This window comes from Melanaphis sacchari, unplaced genomic scaffold (genome assembly GCF_002803265.2).
Source record: "Melanaphis sacchari strain LSU unplaced genomic scaffold, SCAv2.0 Contig50_pilon_pilon, whole genome shotgun sequence".
NCBI lineage: Eukaryota > Metazoa > Arthropoda > Insecta > Hemiptera > Aphididae > Melanaphis > Melanaphis sacchari.
In genome coordinates, this window is record NW_020271344.1 from 928227 (window position 1) to 956074 (window position 27848).

The following is a 27848-nucleotide window of genomic DNA, read 5'->3' on the forward strand; positions in this document are numbered from 1 at the left end:
ATCACAGATGAGTTAGTAATAATATAGCAGTGACGTATTAAGAATTTTTTTTAGGAGGAGATATAACTAAAATAGTCAATACTAAATGTCCCTGTATTTTATAATCTATCGAAAAAATAAACTCATTTACAAGAGTATACATTCAAGGGAAAAGAGGGGGGGGCACGTATTTCCGTAAACCAACTTTTCCTGTAAATAAACGCCTCTGTTTTCATAATACAGACAACTGTGATCTAAACACAATAAATTTAATGTCTATCGATTATGAATGATTGGTTTTGCATAATGTATACTACTCTATCGGGATAAGGTAACTACACGAATTACATTTTAGGGAAATATTGGCATCTATAGAACACGGATTGATGGATATCGCCATCAACAACAGTCTAATTAGTGTACAGTATGTACACGTTCTAATTATTAATCTCATTTGTTAAATTAGGGACGGCGCGTACGCAGTCCCAGCTACCAAAAATTCTGCGCCCGAGGTATCCACATTAGGGATACTCGCAGGGGTCAACCGACTCCATGTGCAATGAGTCGGCCTCGCCCTGGAGGAACCGCCATAGTGATCACGGTTAACCTCCACGCCAGGTAAGTATGCCGATGGAAAGTCCCGGGAATGGTTATATGTAATGCGCGGTCTGCCCGAGATATGGCGAGTCGGATATTGTGTAAGACTCGACGTTGACCTACAGTTCCCTAGCAATCGTCTTGTGGCCATAATGGGACGTCAGCGTAAAGAAAAAACATCTAGACATCTTTATCGGTTGTCATTTATTGATTATTTTGTGCGAAAATCGGTAGTTAGGACATCCGTATCCGGTCAATCTATGGCAGATCCGTGGGCAGCGCCATCTGTGGTACAAGATATTGTCACTAACGTTGCCGCCACAAGCGAACGCCATTCCAGTATTCCTTATTTCCACACTCGACGCGTCTTCCTATAATTATGTTTAAAAAGAAATTTTTTCATGGTGGGTTAGAACTACAACTTATGTTATACGGGTCTCTGATACACCTCTGCCAACATGTTTTTAAATTACTCGAATACCAAGCAATGATTAAAATATCTTTTTTACTATTTATTTTAAATATTCTCATTCATATTTTTGTATTCTAAATTCGAAAAGTAAATTTGTATTTGAAACGTCCTCATTATCGCAAAATCGTAACATGGGCTTACATCTTTTAATAGGCTCACCATTCGTCCCGGTTTTAACATTTCCCGGTGTCCCGGTTAATGGAAGCCGAGTTAAAATAACTTTAACATTATATTATTTAATATCGAAACATGGAATAATATTGTACATAATATCATTACATCATTACATGATAATAGTATTATGTTATTTGTTTATTATTTCCATATAATTATACTAACATATTAAAAAAAAAAAAGTTTATTTTAATATGATGTCCCGGTTTGGTGATTTTAAAATCTGGCAAGCTTATCTTGTAACATAAATTTTATAGAATGTATCATCATCTATGAATAGTGACTAATAATACTTGCAATAACCAACAAAGATTAGGGTATATTTTATACCTAAAAATATATGAAAATTTGGAATTTTTAATAATTTGACCACAAAGAGTTCTAGAACTTGAGTCATCACCTCAAAATCTGGTTTAATTAATAATTTTCAGCTATCATGATGTCCTATACTACAAAATCATCCTAAAAATATTAGTAATTTTTTCAAATAAATTATCGGTTAATAATTTAATGTTATTCTTTAGTTATGCAGGTATCTAAGTAATATTTTCGTAGTTCTTTAAAAAAATATGTTCTTAATTTATTTAAAAATTATTTGTGACACATTTGGGGGGAGGGAGGTTCATTCCCATAAAATATCTACAAACTTGTGCCTATCTCAAAATCTAGATTACTAATTCCAGTCAGGTACATACAACTATTGATATATCTTATAGTTTAGATCAAATTATTTTCAATAGGTGCATTACATACCAAATATATCACAGTTGCATCATAACATTAATGGGCCTAATTATTTAAATTAATGAGTCTCATTATTTAAATTGTGTGTAAAAATTATTTGCCTTATTTAAGTCAATATTCTTATAGAATTATATTGTTTTAGAATTTTAATCAAATTAATTATATTAGAATAGCAAATATTACAATAACCAAGATATTTTTAAGCACATAATAAAAACATAAGGTAGTTCTTTTATTTGTGTATAAATTAAAAATATAAGATACATAATCTTTTTAAAGTTACTTATTTTTAGAAAATGTGGTACTAAATAGTTAATGTAAAATATATAATTAAAACATAGAATTAACAACAGCATTTTTATTATGAAAACTTAAATCACACTTAAATATAATTTACATTTTGTGTAAAAATAGTAATTCCTAAAAAAAAATTTAATACAAACATTTAAGTATGAGTAGTTTGAGTGTTAATTACTTTTAGTTATTTGTGTTGACTACCTAAACCTAACTATGCAATTTAATAAAAACAAAATTATAGATAAAATACACATTTAATTTGTATTAGCATTAATTAAAGAATAAAAGCTAAAATAATACAAACATGTTATTTACTATTTTAACTGAATTGTAATTTTGTTAACAAAAAAAAACATACTTACATAATTATGTAACTAACAATTAAATCAATCCAATCTTTAATCATTCAAGTATCAAACATACACAGAAATAATAAGGAATTATTTCAGAAAACAAGTGTTAGCTAAAAAAAAAAGGATAGACTGATTTAAACTATTTACTAGGAAGCATTAAAAAGAACAATATTTATATATGGATTAAATATTTATTTTTTTTTATTTAATCTAAACATGAATTAACATTATATGCTATATATATACATAAAAAAAATAATTAATTGATACTTGAAGAATAGAATAACATTAGTTGTTTATTAATTTTAAGTTATCTTAAGCAATATTTCTCAAAAGTTAGTTTTTATGTGTTGTAAATAAAATACATGAAAATATTTTAGAATCATTACTTTTTATAAGTATATACAAGAAATGACATATTTGAGCAAATAAACTTATCAAAATGTTTTTTTTTAATATTTGATGATTTTATTCAAATTTAAATAACTTCTATAGTGTCGAGTGGTAGCCATTTCGAACTTTCAAGTGCATCCCATAAATTATAATCTTGTGTGACCAATTCTTTGTTTAATGCATCTATATCAATTGACTTTTTATAATCTGCAAAATTTAAAATTTTTCAATTTTAAATGTATTTAATTATATTATGTTGAGATATAATAACATACCAACTAAATTTGAATTCCCATTAGTTTTAATAGCAGTAGTTTCAATAGCTGATTCTGGCTTAAGCACACAATTCTGACTTTGAGGTTGGTTCCACATTGAGTATCGATGCCAGTAGTTGGTTTCAAAATACTGTCCATAATCTTGACTAGCCTTATACCCTTGAGATTCATTTGAAGCACTGAAATAATTGATCAATTTTTATTTTGAATTATAATTATACTATTGTTTGATATTAAGCCAATGTTTTATAAGTTTCATAATATTATTTAAATAGTAATAAAATGATTTCTAAAAAATATATTTTTAAAATAAAATAGTTAATTATTTTGTATCTTAATAATATAAAATTATTAAAGAAAGGGATTAGTTAAATATATTATTTATTAGCACAATTTTGAATTGTTTTGTTAAATATTACTGTAGTTATAATATTTTATTATGAAATCAAAAAATATAATTAAATAATAATTGTCTTATTAACAATAAAAATAATTTTTTCATGATAATAGGATACATTTGTAATACATTTGTATGGTATTAAAATTTCTTATTATACATATAATATAGATTGTAATTATTCATTAATAAACATAGGGACATCGACTAATTAATTCTAATAAATTATAGGATCTAGCGTAAAAATTACCAACAAAATTTTAACAATCAAAATTACATAAATCAATATATGAAATCTTATTACATAATTTTATATTGTAAATAGCTAACGAACATTGTAATTAAAGATAGATCTTATAACTCTTAATATTTGCCTAGTCAAGAATTTCATTTACATCTTTTGAAACTAATTTTTAAACTATCTGATACAGAGATAAAAATTTACTAATATAGTTTAAATTATAATGATTAATGATAATATATTCTTTATTTATAGAAATAAATTGTAATTATAACAGAAGCATAGGGATTTAGATAAGTTCTTTGTCAAATTTACTAACTAATATAAAGAAGCTATAATAATTCTTATAGTTATATAATTCTTATATAAGTTTTGAGACTTAACCAAATTTTTTATTTCATTAACTTAAATCCTAAAAAAAATTAAACCAAAAATTATCATAATTTAATTTTTAAAGATGTTATAGTTAAAAATCAATAATAGTCAATTTATCAAAAAATTCAAAATCTTTTCAGAATTATTATTTCTACACTAGATCTATCAGTATGTTTGTTAAAGAACATGTAAAATGTTTCCCATGTGTTAGACAAAAACAGGAACAGTTAGTATCAAATTTTCTTAAAATTAAGTTTAGAGTAAGAAATTCTAAAATAAAATAAATATAAATTATAATAATATTAACAATATAAAATATTTGATAAATTAAATAAATCTATAACAATATGATTTTTTTTTGTAGGCTTAGAACATTTGTAAAAATGTACAACATATACTTATATTTAACAGACGAAAGATAAAATAACACTTAATTCTAGAACTAATTGGATTTATCCAAAAATTTGAGTGTTCAGACTTGCCAAAATAATCAATGCTATTGTTATAATTTAAGAAAAAATTTGTTTTCTTATTAACTTCATTTTTCAAGAAAAAAAAATTTGTTTTCTTATTAACTTCATTTTTTAAGAAAAAAAAATTTGTTTTAATATTGATTATTGAAGTATTAAATCATGCATGTGAAAATCATTAAATACTAATTAATTTTCCTTGATCACATTTGAAGAAGTTTAGTTTGGAAATCGGTAAAGTTTTTATTTAATTGAAATTATATGATAAAATTATTGTTTGTATAATATTGAATTTAATTTCTAATGTGTAATAACTAAATTATGATACCGCAGATACTAGGTTACTAGGTTCTACTATACATTAAAACTTTTTTTTTTTAGTTTATATATTATATCATGTAAACAAATTTAAATTAAGTTATTGAATTTATAATATAATTGGTATTGTAATTATTTCAATAAAAATAATAAAATTCTATTAGTTAATAAATTTAATTTTGTTTATAACAGATTGAGATAATTAGTTTTAATTTTAATAAAAATACTTATATTGCTATACATTTTTAAAATAAACTGTAAATCAATTAAAAACAAATAATCATCTTACACAACAATATGACGTTCTGATTTGGGTATGACACTGCTAACCTTTATGGGTTTGGAACCAAGACCTGGAAAACCGTTCATATTGTTAAGACAGTGTTTTTGTTCTTCTTCACTACCAAAACGAATAAATCCATATCCTTTACTGTAACCAGCACTATCTAAAACCACTGAAAAGTTTTAAGTATAATATTAAATTACTATTATAGTAAACATAATACTAATAAATATTATTATTAATTTTAAATTTTCAAGTATTACCTTTAGCTGTACGTATAGATTGATAACGGCAAGCAAATGTTTTATATAACTGATAATCATCTACATCAGAACTAAGTTCACCTAACCAAACAGAAAAATCTCTATCACTTGTAGAAATTTTTCCAGGATTTCCAGCATGATTGAGTTTAAATCTAACAGGCTGTAAACAATTATTCAAAATTATTTATTTATATTCTATAACATATACTTAAATTGTACTTAAAAAAATACTTAAAGTTATTTTTATTGTTTAATAATTTAATAACAAATTTTTATTTGACTCATCTTAAATATACATATGATACAAAAATGTAATATATAATACATAATATTAAATCAGTAAATTATAACAAGAATAATTTTTTTAATTAAATAACTTGTTTATACTTCTTTATCAATGAATGTTATTTTTGAAATATTTAAAATATTACTTTGCTTATCAAAGTATAAATATGAATAATTTGAGTCATATTTAGTATAATTAAAACATATAGCATGTATATCAGTAAATGGTTATTTAGTAATATTATATTATTACATTGATTGGCGAGACAAACTTGAAACTAAAATAGCACTAGCAATGATATATTATGTATCATAGCAAAACAAATAAATCATTATGCAAGTGCCTGTAACTACTTTTAATGAAGAATATTTTGTTTTTTATTTTTAATAGTCTGTATATGATATAAGTAAAAAATTTATTGAATGTGTATTATATTTATAATTTTTTCAAAAACCATTATCTTAATAAATGTAAATTAATGCATATTTTATTATGTAAATGTACTAGTCAATTTTTATAAAGCATATTTTTTTTTACATAGTTCCTTGGTCAATATTTCTTTTTATTTTAACAAATAAAATGTTTAAATTTACTTTATTTGATTTATATATTAGGTACCTAAATTTATAAAATTATAGTCTGACTTAAACAAAATAACTACTCACTGGATTAGTACCAGGTATATATTTTCCGTTGAGTTTATGCATAACAGATACAGGATCATAAAAATCAACAAAGGCATAGCCAGCAGTTTCACCAGTATTTTTATTACGCATTAACTTAACATTCTTCGGATATTCTCCCATCTTTTGAAAAGCACCTGTGATAAAACTCTCCGTCATATACGGTTCTAGCTAAAATAATAATAATTCATTGTTAATAATTATAAATTATAAATGATTTCATAAGACGTACACTTCCCATCCATAAACTTGTAACATTTTGTCCTGGAGTTGATACTTGTGGTTGTTGAACAGGTACGTTTGGACTTATAAACGTTGCAGCTGTTTGTGTTGGTGGTGGAACGTTATAAGCAGGTTGTTGGTTATAATTGTACATTTGGTAGTAATTAGATGGATATTGTTGATATTGTTGATTATACTGTGAATACTGAGGAGTGTATTGATTTGTATACATTTTGATAGAACTTAGATTATACAGCACAAATAAAATAATAATAATATGAATTATTTGCTAAAACAAAATTCAAACATAAAAGTAATTATACAAATTTTATTTTAAATCATTTATTTAATGTACTGAATGTTTATTGTAGAACACTAACATGAAAAGTGAATTGTGAATAAGTACAATATATGTATATTGTGTATGAAGAATTAAATTTAATAATTATATTGCAATATAATTTATCAACACGTCAGTACTAAGTATCTGCTACTTGCTATTTTGCTAGTCGACACTCGACAAGTCGGCAGTTAGCAGTTGCTACTGAACAATAAATAAACATTATTTATTTTGTGAACGGTAGAATATTGATAAGCAAAAGCTGATAAATCTGAGACCACAGATAGAAAATATTATTATCATATATATCATATACGGTGTATGAACAAATAGGACCAGAGTCATCAACATCCAAACCATACTTGGCAACAAAATGGATATAGTTGTCTTGGGATCTATTTGTCATCCCTTAATCAAAATGTCTTACCATTGATTATAGAATAGACTATAATAGTATATAGTATAGTATATTTTATAATAGTCTATTCTATAATCAATGGTAATATCTATTAGATTAGGTAAATAAAAATTATCATTCTAAATTAATTATTGTCATATAGTAATATTAATAATTACGGTCTTTGAACTTTATTTTATTTTAACTATCTTTTTATGTTATATTACTTTTTTAACCAGAAAACGGATTTCAATGCAATGGCATATTTTTTTCCTTTTTACTTATTTGGATTATGTCAGTTATATTTACGAATCATAATTATTTGAATCTAATGGTAAATTTTTTTTTATATTTATTGGTTATTGCATAGTCTTACAAAATTCGAAATGTATTGCATACTAATGCGAAAATTTTTTTCTTAAGCATTTAAATTTTAAGTAATTAATTGTTATAAGTTGTTTAATTTGTGAATTTTAAATAAATAAAAAAAAATTCTTGCATATTTTATGATATATTTTTATACTTTTAAATGCATAAAATTCATGCTCTAATTTATATTTATAACATTAAAACTTAAAAGTATTGCTTTATCTTATATAAGATTTTTTTATAGTATAATTATGTAAACGTACATAATAATTTATAATTATTAATGTCGTACATAGTATCCAATAGGCAATAATATAGTGCAAGTACAAAGAAATTTCGAATTATTTGTTTCCAGTCCAGTAATCTATATTTATATTTTATAGGTATCACGGTCTTATAAAATAAAATAAATATTTTTAGATCTTTAAAGACCGTATTTGTAATAAAAAAAACTTTTAAATTAATAATTATAACTAATAACTTAAATTGAATCATTCAAATTTGATGAATATTGTAAAAATGATTGTATTTTATAAATAGCATGCTTCAATTTACCTATTCACAATTTATTTTATTTGCACGTAGTCTGGCTGTTCCAGTAGAATAGTGGCAATCAGTGACGGATTAAGAGTTGAAAACGCCAGAGGCAAAATAAATTGAACGCTTCTTTGCCATAATTTCTAAAATAATTTATATTTTAATATAGGTACTATACAGAATACACCTATAAATAAATAAATAATTATAAATTATAATTATCCAAATATTGATCTAGTACTATGGGAAATCAACTTCTTAAGTATAGATTATTATTAAAACTACTAAAGCAAAATTTGAAATTAATGCATTTAAAAAAAAACAAAAGAGTTATAATTGGTAAATATGTGAGGTACCTTCCATTAAATATATTCAATAGAAAAATACAAAATGAAGAAACTCATTTTAGAGATTGAATTTTATATTTACAGTAAAAAAAATGTTTTATTTTGTTTTCAACGTTTATAGTTTGGTAACAAAAAACATTATTTGAGAATAAAGATAAAGGTTTTAATGATTAGAAAAAATGTTATGACAATGTTAGTGATCCGTCGCTCGATGGAAACGCACCATCATCGGACATTTTAACTCCAGCGGTCGATTCAAATTTCGAACAAAAGGAATGGCTGCAGAAATTTGCGATGACTGACCGAAAGGCAATGCAGATAGTCGCAGAGTCAATGGCGAATGGCGATAGTGTAGGAATGTAGGATATTTTACCGGTCAAGTGAGTAGAAGTGAGGAATTCTCTTGGAGATCTGGTTGGTTAGTTAGATCCAATAATTTAATCATATATAGGTACCTATGTACTTCGCCGACGGAGATTTACTGCGGCGTGGAAAAGCCTCAGGCGGGTTTTGCAGTGTGTGTGTGTGTATTGCAGTTGCAATCGATGCAATTATTAGCGTTCGCAACCTTCAATTCTCAAGACATGCGACGCATGGACGGTACGCGGCGGCAAGTTACCCGTACACGTTCTATTTTTTTTACGAGTTTACGACCAGCCGTGGCGTCGCAACGAGTTTGTAGGCGTGGAATGTGCTTAACTCTGACTGTTTAGTGGACGACAACGACGACGACACGGCGGCCAGTTGTACCGACGTGGGCATCGTTCCGTAACTGCAACGATGACGACGGTGGAAACTTTAGCACGGGGTGAGTGAGGAAAGTGGAGTTAGGAACACTGACGTCAGTGTCGTCGGACCCGCAAAAATTTGACATTCTGGTTCCGGCAGCGGGCGAACATCGGACGCAGACACAAGGTCGATGAGAGTACGAGACCCCAGGACGAAATCTAATGAGAGTATCTATGTTGTGATATCTGGTGGACCGCGCTGCGTTGCGGACCCGCAGGATCTCTTTTTCATCTTGGAGCAATCCCTCCGGCCGAGTCGCAATTACGGTTGACGTAATCGATAGTTTGACTCATGAGAGGTATACAAACTAACTTGATTACGACTTACATTTAACGAGAATTCTTTTTATAAATTTATAATTATCTAACTGTAAAATAATTTTTGAATTGCCGAGATTTTGTAAGAATGCTAATTTTAAATACCTATAAAAAAATATTGGGACTATAAATTATCAAGCATTTTTTCTCGGTGATGTATTATTTTATCTGTCGTATAAAATAATTTAAAATGTTTAAAAATTACAATATAAGAATTTAGTGAAAATTGTAAGTTTCTATGGTTATAATTTTGAACAATAAATAAAAAAAAAACAAAATTTGATTTTATCATATTATAATAGTATTGTTGACACGAATAACTTCTTATTTGACAAATTTACAATTTTGAGATTTTGATATCCCTGGATTCAGAAAAATAAGACTGTCATTATGATAAAATCTCCAATGAGCACTTTAAGGGAAGATTAATGAGCGTGTTACCTACCTATTGACTACTATGAATCGTTTGTGAAATATCAGCTATGCAATTACAAATTCAGTTATAATTACCTAGGAAATATTGTATGCAATGGTAGGGTATAGTAGGTATCACGTATGGCATTTTGCTAATAGATTTTTTTCATGTTAATTATAATAAAATTATATTTATGAATTATGATAATATTAATAAAAATGTACACTAAATTAAATTCATACAGTAATTGGTAAGTAATTAATAATTTTTATTCAATGAATGCTTATTACTAATTTTAGGATTTTAAACTTTTATGCTGTAATAAATTAATATTGTTTTAAATTAAAAAAGAAAATATTTCTAATTACTATTACTTAACACAATACCTTAGAAACGCTGATAGTTAAAATACTTTAAATAAACATTTGTTTTATGCAAGAACTTTTATTTATTTTTTTAAAAAATATTCAAAATCCGTTCATTCTATGCAATTCTATTGCCATTAGGAAACTTCCTATGTAATATTGAAAAATCTTCTATGTGACATTGAATACTTCTTATGTAATAAAATATTTCCAATTTATACAATAAATTCTTGTCATAATTTATAACTATTAAGTTTTTTTATTTCATTTTTTTTTCTGAATAAGTTATAAAATTATAAACTAAATCCAATTTTTTCCAAGAAATCATCTTCAAAGTTTAAAATCAATACATTCATTGTTTCGCTCATAATTTAAAAAGTGAAAAGAAATAGAGGCACAATGAAATAGGTATGATGATAAGTGAGTAAATAATTTAATTAAATTAATTCTACACCGATGCCGTTATGAAATGGATATATATATAAAAAAACAAACATTAAGAGTTAGTAAACTCTCGCAAATAAATCCATTTTAAAAGCATAGTTTTAGAAAATTTTATAAATGTAGAACTATATGAACAGTCATTTTCAAAATAACAACTTGTTATTAATGGTTATTTAATAAAAGAATACAAAAATTAAGTCTTGAAAATGGTAGGAAAAAGTATAGAAATGGTTTTATTTGAAATAAATTAAATGGAATTGTGTTTATTTAAAATAATAAATACATAAAATAAGAAAAAAGGATTATAAAAAACCTATAATTAATCAACTATATTGAAGTCTCTAGTCTATAAATTTTTATGCTTATACTTTTCTGCATTCTTATCTATTTCTAATACTTATAGTGAATATTAATATAATATAATATGAGTAAAAGGAACAAACAATAAATGTAATGATTTTTATGAATATCAGTGGCATAGTCAATAGGATCAAAGGTTGTATTAGAAGAATAATTTGAGTTATTTCATGGAAGATAGTTAGCTGAATATTACAATACAAGTATTCAGTATATATATAACAACCAAAGATGATTGACCAAATAATTATAGTATTAAAAATATGTAAATAATTTTTAATAATAATATTGAAAATGAAAATACAATAGAAAAAAAGTATAATACATTAATAAAACAAAAAAATAATTAAGTAATAATTAGACATTTTAAACCTTGAACAATTTTTTATAAAACAAAATTAATTCTTTTTGCTCATAAATAAGCTAAATAATTTGTTAGGTGTACTGCTGGCTCGTCTTTTGTTAGTATTTGTTTCTTTAGATTCTTTTAATGTGATTTTTTGATTGCTCTGAAATCATTTTGAGAAAATTTAACTTATTATTAGTCTCCATATAAACTACTTATAAGGCATATTGTACACAATTTTTTTTACATAAGTTACAAAAATTTGAATTTTAAATGTATATATGTAAAAAAAAAGAAATATGCACATGAATTTTTATAATTTTTATACAGATATGAGAAAAACTTAAGTGAAATCTTATTATAAATTTTCAAGAACTTTGACCTAGCTAATTTTTTTTGACATTTATAGAAAAAAACATTTTTATGCTTACAGTTCAGTGTTAGAGTATTTTGAAAGTTATACTATGTACAAAAAATTAACATGAATATTTGGTGAAAATTTTAAGTATTTACTTTTGAATTGCAACAAAAATAAAGATGGTTTGAAGAGAAAGTTATTTAACAGAATAACTAATGTTATTAGAAATTAATTTGACTTCCCAGCAATTAATTTTTTTTTTCTTTTGATAAAGATTTGCAATTTATATTTTTGTACTTTAAAATTTTAGGTATAAACATTTATTTGAATTTCTAACCACAATAAAGTTGTGATTTTCAAGATTTTGTCAAATTTCTAACTTTAAATACTTATAATAAAACATTACAACTAAACATTTTTTTGAAATTGTGTATTTACAATGTTTTGGGGAAAACATTAATTTTTGAATAATAGAATTAAACTAATATTTCTTATTTTGACCTTTCTAAAGTACAAATTGGATCAATTTACTATCCAAAACCATACTTAAAATGAAAAAAAAAACATATACCTCATTGTAAAACAGATACATTTATCTAAAATTTAGAGTGTTAATAATATTCAAAAATGAAGACAAATTTTTAAACTCTACAGTAATGAAACAATGATAAATACCGATAAAGAAACACGACCTCCATTTTTGCTTGGAGTTGGTGGTCCTGGTTTTTTATAAGATGTCTGAAAATAAAATAAATATAATATTCAATTAAACAAATAGATATTGTATAATAAATACCTGATTTCTATCTTTTTTTTTTGTACGATCATTTGGGATTAGATTTTCAGTCTCATAATCACTATAATTAGCTGTTGACTAAAAAATTAAATTGATTATATAATAATGAATAATGATTGGCTATGACAAATAAATAATAACAAATCACCTTAATGTCTTCTTCTGTAACTAATGAGGTGTTTGGCAAGAAATTGGTTTCTACAGCATAACAACTTCTTAAATGTGGTGGACAAAGTGAGTTGCGAGCTTGTAGTTCTGACAGTCTTTCATTATATAGTTTTTTATTATCACTGAGTCTTACTTTACCTTGTTTTAAATCTGAAAGACATGAGTGATTGAACATTTCACCTTCTTCATCTTCTTCTTTGGGAAATATTTTACCTTTAGCAAAGTGAAAAGAATAGAATTATTAATTAGGAATATTTAACAAGGGGTTGGAAGATGGAAGGATTTAAATTTACTTATTTTTTTTTCTTAATATTATACACCTTCTTTTATGATATAATTAAATACAATAGTTTTTATTTGAAAAAAAAAATGTAGATAATAATCATTTAATAATTGTTAATGGCTTATAGTTTATCAACATATTAGAATCGCTATAGAAAGATAAGTATTAATTAATATATTATAATTCTACCTTTTTTTAGTTTAAAAGAAGTACAATTTTAACTTGAAGGCAATCAAAGTAAGATTTTAAAAATATATTCTTTATTTAGGCATTTTTATTTCATATACTTCAATTATATTTACCTATAATAATAAAATATATAACACAGACGCACATGTCTTAGATTTTCTAAATACATTTATATAGAGACAGTATAATTTATACATAGTAAATTTTGACTTTTAATAGAGCTATAGAGGATATTGTATTTATTATTCTCTTTATCTATTGACATACAAAATTATAATTACAATAAATAATATGTATTATAATCTCATTAAGCTTGACTTCCAGTTAATATCAGTATTATCATCAGACTGTACTTGAAAAAAAGTGAGTAATATATTATAATATTCTCTTATGAAAATAAAATAAACAAAATAAATATTTGGAAAGTATAAAATTGATCAAATTCATTTATTATTTAGAAATAATGATAATGATAATCAAAAACCATTCATAGATCTAAAATTTAAATAAATCTAAAATTTAACAAGTAAAAAATATTCACTTTTTTTTTCTTAAATGTCCAATTAAATTAAATTAGAGCTAGAAAAAAAAATCAAGTTGCTTACTAAAAATATGAATTAAAAAAAAAAAAAAAAAAAAAAAAAAAAAAAAAAAAAAAAAAAAAAAAGAAAAAAGAAAAAAAGAAGAGATTTAATTTGTAAAATGTACATAGGGAAGATTGGTTAAACAATACTGGCAAATCAGTCAATTAAATACTATTTAATTTAAAAAAATTATTGTTAAATTTCAACAGCAAATTAACTGTTATTACTTATTTTTTTTCAGATAAATGTTTTGAAGTTGCTATGTTGATAAAGATAAAATATAATATTTAGTTTATGAATAAGCCATATTAAGCAATAGTTATACAAGAATACCCAATACTATTAATCAAAGCATTATTTTTAAATATAATTTATTTCAGTCCATGAATAGATGGTTTATAAGTTAAATTAATTTTGTCCAGCAGGAATATTAATGAATTCAAGTAGCAAAGCATATTATTTACCATTTTATTTTTTTACTAAAAATTTATTATATTTATACAAATTACAAACAAATCCAATTCAAATTTATAGTTATGTAACTAAAATTGTTTCATTGAAATTCATTTTTATATAATTTTAGTTTTCTGCTTCTTTAAGAAACAGCTATAACAAATAATGATTAAAGATTAAAGTTTTAAACAACATAATTTAAAAATGACCATTTTTGAAATAGTGAATAAAATATTGAATATATTCTTATATAATATGGGTATTGAAATAATTAGTATTAATTATTATTATATTAGGTAATACTTTTTTAATTACAAACTAGGCAAAAATATTAATATGTTAGATTTTTGTTAGTAACGCACCAGATGATAAGCTGAATTTTTTACCGATTCCTGCAGGCACATTTCGTTTAGTATTATCTTGATAAGAACGAGTGGTCTCTTCAACTAGTGATCTAAAATCATAATACAACAATTGAAAATATTCAATATTGTATCAAATAAATATATTATTAGTAAGTATTTTTACCTGATTTGACCTACTGAGCTAGACTTTGGCAATGTAAAAGAATTATATTTTGGGAGAGTAGTTGTCTGTAAAATAAATGTACATAAAAATAACTATTCAACACCTTAAACATGATTTATATATTTTTAAAATACTTACTATTTCAGAATTCATTGACATTTCAAATGGTAAGGACATTGTTGATTCTCTTCTGTCTTTTTGTTGTAACTTTAAATATTTTTCACTAACTTCCCACAACTGCTGACCAAGTTCTTTAATATGAATTTCATCTTTGGTTATCTGTTTTATAACAATTAATTAATGTTAATGAAAATTAATAATGACCTAAAAGAACACACCTTATCTTTGTATTTTGACAGTTTAGTTTCATAATCTTGATGAATTTTTGCCTCTAAATCTTTACAAAATTGTTTCTAAAAAAAAAAAAGAAGTATTTGATATTAATATTTATCTATTATGATAATTTTACTTCAACATTACCATTTGTTCTCGTTTTCGTTCAAACTTCTTTTCATATTCTGAGGTTACATACTCTTGAGTTTTTTGTTGGACTTTTGTCATTTTGTAATTGCATTCAGATTTTAATGTAGACATTTCATTTTCTAAATGTTTAATGGTTGCTTGTTGACTGAAATTAAATATTTATCTTAATTTTATAGTAAATTTAATTAAATGAAATACATACGTTTTTGATAAAGCAAGTAATTCGGTATAAGTTTCATTAGACTCATTACTAGTGTCATTAATTGTTTGTTCATTTCCTTGTGATTTTAAACTAATTATAAACATTTTCAAAGCTTCAAATATTTTTTTCACCTTTTCAATAATAAAGTATTCATCATAGTTTTCAACTCGGGCAAGTTGAATACCATTTTGTTCAATAAATGTATCTGCAGAAGTTATAACTTCGATTAATGAATCATGATGATCCACTTTGGGTTTGTTGTTAACATGGTTAAATGAATAATTCAAACAAGTTTCAAAACATGTTTCAAAATTTTTTCTTTCTTTCTTTAGCATTGATTCCATTTCAATTTTCATACATTTTAAGTAATTTATTTTCTTGTAGATATCAATTATTAAATCATTTTTTAGTTTGATATGTTCATTCATTTCAGTTTGCTTAAGGTTAATTTGTTCTTGAGCTTCCAATTTTTTTTTATTGATTTTATCAATTTCTTCAGTGGATTCTTGATGTAAATTATTGAACTGACATTTCAGTTGATTCAATTCTATCAACAAAGATGTATTTCGACTTTCTATTTCTTTATTTTGTTTATCATAATCCTGCAATTTATTCTGAGTTAACTCTAAATCAGTTTCATTTTGAACTAAATATTCTTTGAGATTATTAGTCTCATTTATCAAATTATTTTTTTCGCACATTAATGAATTGATTTTCTCTATTTGTTCAATTGAACATTTGTTTTGTTTATCCAATTCTTCTTGCAAATTAATATGTTTTTCCTCAACATCTTGTAGTTGTTTATTTGTTACTTCAAGTTTTTGAGTTAGGTTGTGTTGAATATTGAGTAATTGTGTTTTAGTATCTTTGAGTTCTGCTTCTAAGAAATTTTTTAGACTTTGTAGTTCATTTAATTGTGTTTCAAATCCAATCAATTTTGTATCATTTAATGATAAAGTTTTTTCTTTTTCTAATAAACAATCTTTAAGTGCTTTTGTTTCACTAATTAAATTATCTTTATCTGAAGTCAAACTGAAGATGGTATTTAAATGTTGATCAATTTCTTTTTCCCGAGTTTCTAAGCTTAAATGCATGAGATTTAGTTCTTCTTGCAAGTCAGCTAATTTTGTTTCCATTTCTTTAAGACGTTGAGTTAAATCTACTTCCATTACAGTTTTTTCAGTTATTATTTTATTATTAATTTCTTCATACTCAAGTAATTTTTCTTGGTTAGTTGTAATAATAATATCTTTATTTAATAAAGTATTCTCAAGCATATCAGTTTTATTAATCAAATTATCTCTTTCTGTGGTTAAATGTATAACTGTTTTCATGAGGCAGTTAAATCTAGTAATGAATTCATCAAGTTCAATCTGTTTGTTATTACATTTTTCTTGTACTCCATTATACCTGATATTCATATCATCAAGTTGTTGCTCAGACTCCTGGTGTAAATTAATTAATTTCAATTGGTTTTCATTGAGCTTTTTGTTTTGTTTATCCAATTCTTCTTGCAAATTTATATGTTTTTCCTCAACATCTTGTAGTTGTTTATTTTTTACTTCTAGTGTTTGAGTTAGGTTGTGTTGAATATTGTGTAATTGTGTTTTAGTATCATTGAGTTCTGTTTCTAAGAAATTTTTTAGACTTTGTAGTTCACTTAATTGTGTTTCAAATCCAATAAATTTTGTATCATTTAATGATAAAATTTTTTCTTTTTCTAATAAACAATCTTTAAGTGTTTTTGTTTCATTTATTAAATTATCTTTATCTGAAGTCAAACTGAAGATGGTCTTTAAATGTTGATCAATTTCTTTTTCCCGAGTTTCTAAGCTTAAATGCATGAGATTTAGTTCTTCTTGCAAGTCGGCTAATTTTGTTTCCATTTCTTTAAGACGTAGATTTAAATCTACTTCCATTGCAGTCTTTTCAGTTAAAATTTTATTATTCATTTCTTCATACTCAAGTAATTTTTCTTGATTAGTTGTAATAATAATATCTTTGTTTAATAAATTATTCTCAAGCGTATCAGTTTTATTAATTAAATTATCCCTTTCCGTGGTTAAATGAGTAACAGTTTTCATAAGGCAGTTATATCTAGTAAAGAATTCATCAAGTTCAATCTGTTTGTTATTATACTTTTCTTGTACTTCATTATACTTGATATTCATATCATCAAGTTGTTGCTTAGACTCCTGGTGTAAATTAACTAATTTCAATTGCTTTTCACTAAGTTCAGATACTAAATTTGTCTTCAATGTTTGTAATTCTTCATACTGATTTTCACAAGCAAGAACTTTTTCTTGCAATGACTTTATAGTATCATCATTTATGTTTAAGCATTTTTGAAGTTTGTTGGTTTCTTCTTCTAACCTAACATTTTCCGCATTCAAAATAGATATTGTCTTTATTTGTTCATTTGACTTTTCTATTTCTTTCTTCAATTCATCTTGTTCAAGAATTAATTTTTCTTGAGTGTTTAATAAATTTGTTTCATTGATTTCTAATTGTAGGGTAAGATCTTGGTTTGCTTTTGATAATTTAGTAATAGTTTCTTTCAATTCCAATTCTAAAAATGACTTTTCATTTTTTATCTCATTTATTTTTTTTTCCAAATCATCAACTGTATTACTGCAATCATATAATTTCCCTTCACATAAATTAAATTTGTATTCGTTATGAGTTAGTGATTCTTCGAGGTTTATTATTTTATCATTAAGACACTCTTTTTCCAAGTTTAATTTTATGATTGCTTCTCTTTGCTCATTGTATTGTTGAATTTGATCTTCTAACTCAATATTTTTATTGTTCAAAACTTGCTGTACTTCAATAACTTGTTTCTGTAGGCTTTCTTTCAAAACTGAATTTTCTGATATATCAACTTTCAATAATTTTATGTCTTCTTCTTTTTTTAATATAATGTTATTCAAATCATTTAATTTATGTTGTAAATCAAGACATTGATTTTCAATATAATCAACATTTTGTTTCAATTTATTATTCTCTTTAGTAATTTGTTCAAATTGTATCTGTTTTTGATTTAAATCTAGATTACTTAATTTTAATTTTTCCTCTAATTCTTTTTTTTCTACTTGTAACTGAGAAATAGTTTCAGTTAGTTTATTACATACTATAAGTTGTTCATTAAAATCATTTTGTTTTTTATCTAAATTATCTTGTAATTTCTCAACCTTTTTTATATACTGATTATTTTGATTTTCTAATACATTTTTCATATCATTAATCTGACACTGAAATTCTTCTTTCAAAGTTTTCATTTGCAATTCATTTTTTTTCAAATTTGTTTCTATAATATCATTATCAGCCAGAGCCACACTAAGTTTTTCATTCAACTTATTTAAATCTGATGTAGTTTCAAGTACTTTTGCACTTAAATCTTTATTTTCAGAAGATTTTTGCTGCAAAACTTCATTAAGATCATTTATGATAAGTTGTTGGCTACATTGTTCTGATTGTAATGTTTTAATTATATCTTTTTGATAGTTAATTAGTTCTAGTTGTTGATCTATTTCATTTTTTTTACAATGTAAAATTTCTTCAATTTTTGTTTTTTCATTTTTAATATCTTTCAACTCATCTAAATAATATTCTAAATAGTTTTCCATCTCATGATTTTTGTCATTAAAATTTTTCTGTTGTGTTTCAATTTCTACTTTTACATTTTTCAAATGTGATTCTAATAATAGCTTTTCTTGATACATAGTTTTCAATTGCTCTTCTTGAGTACCAATAATTTGGTAATTTTCAGCCATTTTTTCTTCATAAAAAATAATAATGTGTTCTTTATTTGCTAAATTATCTTGAACATTTTTCAAATTATTCTCCAAGTCAATTAAGTTTTGATGAGATAAATTTTCCGAATTTTTATATTCTTCTATCGTTGACTGGAATTTTTTTACTTTTTCATCATATTCTTCATGTATTGCTTCAATTTCGGTGTTAGTTTTGCTTAAAATTAGTTCAATCATAGTTTTTGATTTTTTCACAGAATCCATTTCAACAGATAACATCTCAATTTGTTTTTCTCTTTTATCTAACTTAGAACAAAGGGATTCAATATGATTTTCATTGTCTTTGATAGTATCTTTAAGATGCTTAATTTTTGATTCTAAATTATTTTTTTTCTTTTGACATTCTTGAAGTTCTTTTTTTTTGTTTGTGAATTGATCTATCAATTCATCTTTATGAGTTTCATAATCATTCAACTTTTTTTCTAATATAATTATTTTATCATTTAATTCTTTAACATGGATTTCAGTCTGGAAAAACATTAAAGGAAAGTAAACAATTATGCTATTAAAGTAGTCAGTAGTTGTCAGATAATTAATTTGCAGGTATTTGAGCGAAGTTTGTTAATTACTCATAAGCCTGGCAACTGATATAAAATGAAATACTAGAAGTATATTTCAAACAAATAAATATTGCTATTTTAGTTTATTTTATTCTTATTGAACGAATGTATTTTTACTTTTCATGTCTTACAAACATGTAATATGACTAATTTGCATTAATCAGAACTATGTTTTAGCTAGATTATATTCTATTTAAAAAGTTAATAGACAAAGTGGTGAAAGGTTTTTGTCTAGTGCACACTCCTCTACAATAAATATTGCAACTAGACATATATCTGCATGCTAGTGTCAATGGAAAGGGAAATGAGTGCAGAACTAGCATATTCTCTATCAAAATAATAATTTTATTATTACATATACTTAAAAAAATAGCAAAAATACTAAGAATTGTAAGGTGTTTGATGACAACTATATTAATTAGATAGTTAAAGCACTAAATATATAAGCTATGAGTTATATTTTGATATAAAAAAAATCATAAAAAAATTATTTATTACTATACTTACATTTGATAATTCCTTTTTTATTGATTTGTACTTATGTCTGTATTTCTCTTTATCATGTGTTATTTCTTCTAATTTCAAACAACTCAATTCATTAAATAATGTATTTGGAGGCATAGAATTAGCTTCTTGGCTGCTTATATTTGTTGGATTATTTGTTATTGATTTATTACATAATTCATCTTTTAAAGACTTAAATGAAAAAAAGTTATACATTTTATTAAACTTAATATTTTATGATTATAATTCATTGATTATACTGTGTTAGAAATATATAATTTGTGAAGACTACCAAGCAAAGAAGTAATTGTAGGTTTCAAAATTATACTTTTTTATTTAGCCAAAAGTATAGAAAAGAATTAAAAAATTCATTATCATTAAACACATGGGTATGTAATTCTTATATTCATTAAGCATACATTTTTAGACTAACAAAGATGAAATATCGTTATCATCTGCACAAAAGAATTTTAATAATAAAGAAACTAAGATTTAAAAAAGAGAAAGGAGATGGTATAAAAACATGGTTATTAGTTAAGTTCATAACTTAAATATTGAGTGAAGTTGTAAAATAAAATAGTTCAATAGATTGTAGATAAAAAATAATATAATAGTATTTTCATTTTTAAATTTATCAAAAATAATAATAACATTATTTTTTTAAAGTAGAGTAGTTTTTTTTTTTTATTATGGCCCATCTAACTGTTTACTATTAAAACTATGGCATCAAGTTTTAAACTTACAGTTATTTCTAAGTCTTTTGCTTTTATGGTTGCTTCAAATAATTTCATGTTTTCTTTTAACATCATATTTTCGCTTTCAACATTATCAAACGTTAAAATAAGATTATTATACTCTGAAGTTTTCATTTCAAACTAAAAACAAAAATAATAAATTATTAATTAAAATTAGAACATTGTAAACAGAATAAGATTTATTTAGTTATCAATGGTAAGTGTGGCAGTATAGTTTATCAAGAGACTTCTCCATCACAAAAAAAAAAAAAAAAAAAAAAAAACAAACAATATATCAATAAAAAAAACTTTGAATAAAAATTTCAATTTAATTTTTGATCTTTAATTTTATTAAAGTGTTGGTAATATAATTTTTTGATTTAAAATTATTGGAGTTACATGGTATAGGAGTTCTTTTTTTACTGTTATTGTTGTTCAAATATATATTATACTTTTAAATATTCCTAGTATCTGTTAATTTATAAATGTAAAACTACAACTATTAGACTTAATCTTAAATTATAGTAATATTTAATTATTTATCAATGCATTAGTGAATCAACTCTTTTCTTTCATAATATATAGTTCTACAAAACACCATTGCTATAGAAGTATTCTACCTGCATTATTTTTGCGCCTAGATAATACATTTTAAACTTAACAACATTTTCATCCTCCAATTTTATTTCTTAATCTAGTGAATGAAAAATTTCCCCAAATTGCTATAGTACCTGTTCTTCTGTCTAGGAAAAAATAAATCATCTGATAGTTACAAATGGAAGATAGCTGTATTCAAATTTCAAACCAAGTGTTGTTTAAAAAAGTTGATTTTTTAATATTTTACTTTCAAATTATAATTTGGTACCATGACTATTTTTACATTGGGACCATGGTAGTAATAATAAGTCATAATTCAAATAGAATAATAGTAAAGACCGATATTAAATATATCAGGGTGATCAAATAGTTCATTGATTTCAAAGTTTACCCCTTCTTTAATAAAAGCTATTATTATACATTTAATAAATACAATTACATTATATTATACTACAGACAAATCTTTTAGTGCAATTGATTTTTAGTACATTTTTTTATATTAAAGTTATAAAATTTTAATACCGAGCTACACAGGCTGATGATTATTTAAAGCAGCATCTTTTATTGGGTATTCAGTGACTATTCCCTAGATTATAATAAACTGGACAACTATATACAATGACTTATTCCAATTAACTTATACCTATTGCATATTATAAAGCTATAACCATTAAAGAAAATTGTTGATCAAAAATTAATGTGGGATTGTTGTTTACTAGAACATTTTAAGATATTAGTTAAGCTTTACATGTCTTAACTATAAATCTACAATGGACAGTCCTGATAGATAGTTTATAATTAATCATAATTTACATACTTTTCCATTAAGCTCTTTATGTTTTTTATCAAGTTCTGTTACTTGTTGTTTTAATTCATTGCAATTCATCTCCAAATCTTTTTTGTCCCTATTTAATTTTTTTATAATTAATGTATTATCTGTTTTATTTTCTGGAGACTGATTTGGTTTGGAATATTCTTTGATTTCATCTTTCAATAATTGTAATATTTTATCTTTGTCTTCTAATTTATTACCTAAATTAAAAATCAATAATTAATAAAACTTAAAAATAATTTACTATTTTTAATTTATGTACTATGCAAAAAATATAATAAGCTACTTAATACATATTATATATTAATAAATAATAATTTCTCAATTCTTATTAAACCTGTATAATTTACTTTACAATGACATATTAACTGTTATTTTAAATTAAATTATTATTTTTTTAATTATAGTATATATATATTCTCAGATAACAAAATCAACCTTGGAAAAATATTATTTTTTTTCAATATTTACTTAGTTGAGTATTAAGCTCTTTTAGATATTTAACATTTTCAGCCAACTTGTAGTTTTCTTCACATTCATTTTTATAGTCTTCAGTAAGTTTGGTGATATATTTTTCTTTCTCTTGATTTATTAAACACTGAGATTTTGGTGACTAAAATAAAGGTTATTAAATTAGGTAAATATTAATATAAATATAAAATTATTAACTGTAAATATTAAACACAAATAAAATCATTTATTGTTTAGGACAGCGGTTCTCAAACTTTTTTGTTCGCGGAGCCCATATATTCCTAAAAAAAATTACGGAGCCCCAAAGATCAGAAATGTCTATATGAGACAACAAAAATTCATAAATAAATTATGTAATTACAATTAACAATTGTAAATGATTTGCTTTTTATTTTTATTTTCTATAAAATACGAATATATACGATCCATTTGTATTTTTATTCACAAAAAAAATTGTTAACAATAAAAACAATTGATGGTAAAATAAGAAACACGTAATACGAAATAAACACCGAAATAACAATATTTGCGTTAGCGGCCGATGAATAACGAGTAATGACTGAAGAATCAAGAAATTATTAGAACTTCGTAGAATGTAGATTGTACTCTTGTAGATAAGTAAACTAAATCATTATCTTACAACATGTCAAATGAATGAAAAACCCGACTTTTATCTAATCTCATTTTGACAATGACACAAAATATGACATATGTGGATTTATAAATATTTTAAAGTTTTAAACGTTTAAAATAATTCATATTGGTACGGTCTAAATAATATTGATTATAAAAATAAAAATTTAACTAAGAAATATAATAATAATTTAATAATTTAAATTTAATTAATACAAAAATTCTCAGGGAGCCACGGAGCCCTTAGACTACTCTCGCGGAGCCCTAGGGCTCCGCGGAGCACAGTTTGAGAACCGCTGGTTTAGGAAGTATCAATAACATGAAGTACTATAAATTAACAACCAGTATTCAGTATAATTCAAAAAAACTGGGTGATGAATGTTTGACAATTAAAATAGGCTGGAAACCAAATGCACTAGGACTAATAATATTTGTGGACCAATTATTTAAAATTAATATTTGCTAGGGACGAAATGTTTATTAAGACAAGGCCACAACTTTAAATTTTGTGAACTTAAATATTAAAAAAAAAAAAATCGCCTATCATAAAAATTAAAGGTTACACAATAATCAGTGTTGTAGTTTTGATTTTTTTTTTTATATTTTAATTTTTAATCAAGGTATGTAAGAAAAATATCAAAAATTTAGAATGTTTATATTCAGCTTAAAAATAAAAACAAAAAATCAACACTGCGACATTGATCGTTCTGTAACCTTTAATTTTGATAATAGGTAAATTCTTTCTAATATTATTTAAATAAGTAATAACAAATATTTTTAACTGAATGCAAATTTGCTAAGTTATATGCATGTAAGAGGGTGACAATACACACAGGTGTAACATTCTCTTAACTTATTACATTTTTACTTCTTAATTATAATCAAAACGTATTAATACTAATACAGGTCTTTTAATAATTTATTCTTTTTTAAATAATATTTTTTGATTTACTGTCTTATTAATATATAAAACTTACATCTTATGAATTGATTCTAAAAGAAATGTGGTTACCAAAAAACAATATATTTATATAGGTTAGTAACTCACTGAATATATGTGAAATTCTATCTGCAGGATTGCATAACACTGCGAGATCTGTTAATCAGCTTATTTATAATATATGCTATCAATGAACTTATGCGTGTATAGACTTATGTCAAATGTTAATTTTAATAAAATTTTTTCTATGAAAAAAGTTAATATTTCAACCAAAATTGTAAGAATTTGGTTTAACAATTTTAAATCTTGAAATTGGATTTTAATTGATTAACAAGTTCCAATAGGTTTTAATAAAAGTGATTTTAATAACTAAATTTTGAATTACAATATTGATAAATAATAATCTAGTAATTTTTATTTATATTTTTCAATATGAAACTAACAACTTTTGGAATATTAAAAATTTTCTCTCCAAAAATTTAGTTAAATACATTAATCAAACAAAACTTTTTTGAAAATTAAAATTGATAAAACCCAATTTCTACAGTTTTGTCTGGCTTTTGTTTAAATACCATTAATTAAGTAAACTGATGTATCATAAAACATGAAGTTAATAATACTACCTATGGAACCTTTAGGCTACTATTGAAATTTTAGTTTGAAAGTATTTTATGAGTATGTAATTAATTACAATTTAAAATTTCTTATAACTAACTTAAAAATTTAAATATTGTAAAAAACCTAAGAGAAAACATGTCTTTACTTTAAAATTTAATAATAAATCAATTGAATTTAATATTAATAACTACACACAATTTGGATGGTTAATCACAAAGACATAAATACAATTAAAATAATACTTTAAAAAGTGAGTAATTTTAAAAATATTAGTATTACCTCACAAAATTCTTGTAAATAGCTTCGCCGCATTGATTTTGATTTGATTGGTGTATTGTTATTTGAATAAACTTCTATACACAAAGATATATTTATCCAATACAATTATTTATTTCAAATTATATAATTAAATTAAAAAAATATTTATATTAATCTTTATGTTTACCTGAAACATTAATAGAAGTATGCTTAGAATCACTTATTAATACAAGTGCTTCAGAAATATTTTGTTTGGTGAACAATAAAGATTGTGTAGCTTTTAAAAAATTTGCAAGTAATTCTTGTTCTTCATTATTCATTCTTTCACTTAACTGATTTCTAAATTTGTCATTTGTACATTTTAATAATGCATGTAGCAAAACCACGACACAAGTGTAGATTGAATTTTCTTTATTGTATAAGTCTTCATACTTTTGGACTTCAAACTCACAATAATTCACTGTTAAATTTTTTTTTTTAATAATTAATAAAAAAATATTACTTTAAAATTAAAAAAATACCTTTTATAGTGTTGTAAACTTGTGTATCTTCTGTACTCAAATCTGAAGAACATTTCAAACAAAATCTATAAAATATCAAAATATATTTTAATTAGTAATACTATATTATTAAGTTTTATAGAAGAATTAATTAATTAAACTTTCATGGACCAACAATGAGTTACTAAATTATTTATAAGAGATCATAATTATATTATTAATTCATTAAATATTCATGATTGTTTATGCAACTTGGCACAAATACTTATGATAAATCAAATAAAATGTTAAGCAAATATAAATTAACATTGCAGAAAGATTAAAAAAAGTTATTAGTATGTTAAGTTATTTGACAATTTATGTTGTTGTAAGTTAAATATAATAAGTAAAACACAATACTTACACATTATCAACAAATTGCTTAAACGATGTACTGGATACAAGATTTTTTATACTTGAATATTCATTGTCTTTAAATTCATCAAATAAACATATCTGAAAATAAAAATAACTACTTATTTTTTAAATTTAATATAGTATATTTACAATCTATACAAACAAGGTATAATAAGTAAGCGTGTTGAATTAAAAATAACATTAATTAAAAAGTAGGAAGGTTACCAGCAGTGCTACCTGACAAGAAATTAAGGTTTTATATTTTTATTATTGTTATTATTATTTTTAAACTTTTTAACCTTCTAAGAATGATTAAGGTAGAGGATATACTTTTAATTAGTGAATTAGCATGAATAACTACCTAACATCTTATAAATTATAATTATTATCAGGTGAATACTATATAGCAGGTAATTTACATTTAAATATCTACAATATATTTGAATTTAAAAAGGTTAACGTGTAAAATAAGATCAGCAACACAAATCATAAACTTAACAACTAATTAAATTTGAATTGATAAAATAATTAAATAAATTGATTTGTTTATCCAATTATACTGTATTTAGTTGCCAAAATATTATTATTGTATGAGTATTGTATACTATTAACTTTTATTATATCAGTACTGTAGTAAGATTATACAGGTATTTATCTATACCAAGTATTTAGATATTGAAGGAAAACATAAAGTAATAATAATATTACTTACTTAATTACTGGCCCAATAAAAAGAAATAATTTTGAATGTTATAATAGTTATGCAAGAATGTGTACTTATTTATTTTATCCGAGTCCAACATCATAATATGAGTTCTGTCTAAATTCATATGACTTACCCAACGAAGAAAAGTGGATTCGAAATTGTCCATTATGGTTTCAAAATATCAGGTTCTTGAATATTGATCAACAAACATGTAATTTGCTGTTTATTCGTATAAATTACGCGTTTATAATCGAAAAAACAACGAAGTAATTACTAAAAAAAATCACTAGAGAATGGAGGTATCATTATTCGTTATGACCGTTAAATAGTAAATACGTTAGTACGTTACACTGTAAACATAATCACTTCTATGACGACCGATCAGTGTGGCCACGCTT

At 23.9% G+C, this 27848-nt stretch overlaps 2 protein-coding genes and 1 non-coding gene across 4 annotated transcripts; all 3 read right to left on the reverse strand.

Moving 5' to 3' along the window:
- Positions 1-442: 442 nt before the first annotated feature.
- Positions 443-605, reverse strand: LOC112599414. The gene has a single exon (XR_003114938.1). It is a non-coding gene; the product is annotated as a U1 spliceosomal RNA (small nuclear RNA).
- Positions 606-2863: 2258 nt separating this feature from the next.
- On the reverse strand, positions 2864-7388 carry LOC112599330 (tRNA selenocysteine 1-associated protein 1-like). The gene is made up of 6 exons (XM_025346189.1): positions 6833-7388; positions 6583-6771; positions 5632-5791; positions 5375-5540; positions 3285-3463; positions 2864-3216 (listed from the first exon to the last, which is right to left on the reverse strand). Exons 1-6 carry the CDS (start codon positions 7052-7054, stop codon positions 3095-3097), a joined length of 1038 nt encoding a protein of 345 aa, XP_025201974.1. The 5' UTR covers positions 7055-7388; the 3' UTR covers positions 2864-3094.
- Positions 7389-11863: 4475 nt separating this feature from the next.
- On the reverse strand, positions 11864-27779 carry LOC112599413 (putative leucine-rich repeat-containing protein DDB_G0290503). Of its 2 annotated transcripts, none has more exons than XM_025346329.1 (19): positions 27584-27779; positions 26752-26843; positions 26370-26434; positions 26036-26308; positions 25870-25943; positions 23400-23541; positions 22914-23128; positions 21509-21640; positions 20769-20957; positions 15890-20169; positions 15685-15832; positions 15543-15617; positions 15343-15483; positions 15205-15269; positions 15063-15130; positions 13148-13380; positions 13000-13077; positions 12879-12941; positions 11864-12008 (listed from the first exon to the last, which is right to left on the reverse strand). In XM_025346329.1, exons 1-19 carry the CDS (start codon positions 27614-27616, stop codon positions 11898-11900), a joined length of 6477 nt encoding a protein of 2158 aa, XP_025202114.1. In that variant the 5' UTR covers positions 27617-27779; the 3' UTR covers positions 11864-11897. The 2 variants fall into 2 exon arrangements, with proteins under 2 accessions (XP_025202114.1, XP_025202113.1); XM_025346328.1 differs by having other exon boundaries at positions 15039-15130.
- Positions 27780-27848: the final 69 nt, after the last annotated feature.

Coding starts and splice junctions, on each gene's coding strand:
- LOC112599330 (XM_025346189.1), bottom strand. CDS start 7,054: ATGTATACAAATCAATACACTCCTCAGTATTCACAGTATAATCAACAA. Junction 6,772..6,832: donor CAAGTTTATGGATGGGAAGT/GTACGTCTTATG, acceptor TTATTATTTTAG/CTAGAACCGTATATGACGGA. Junction 3,464..5,374: donor TCAGAACGTCATATTGTTGT/GTAAGATGATTA, acceptor CAATTATTTCAG/TGCTTCAAATGAATCTCAAG.
- LOC112599413 (XM_025346328.1), bottom strand. CDS start 27,616: ATGGACAATTTCGAATCCACTTTTCTTCGTTGG. Junction 15,618..15,684: donor AACGAAAACGAGAACAAATG/GTAATGTTGAAG, acceptor TTTTTTTTTTAG/AAACAATTTTGTAAAGATTT. Junction 15,484..15,542: donor TGTCAAAATACAAAGATAAG/GTGTGTTCTTTT, acceptor GTTATAAAACAG/ATAACCAAAGATGAAATTCA.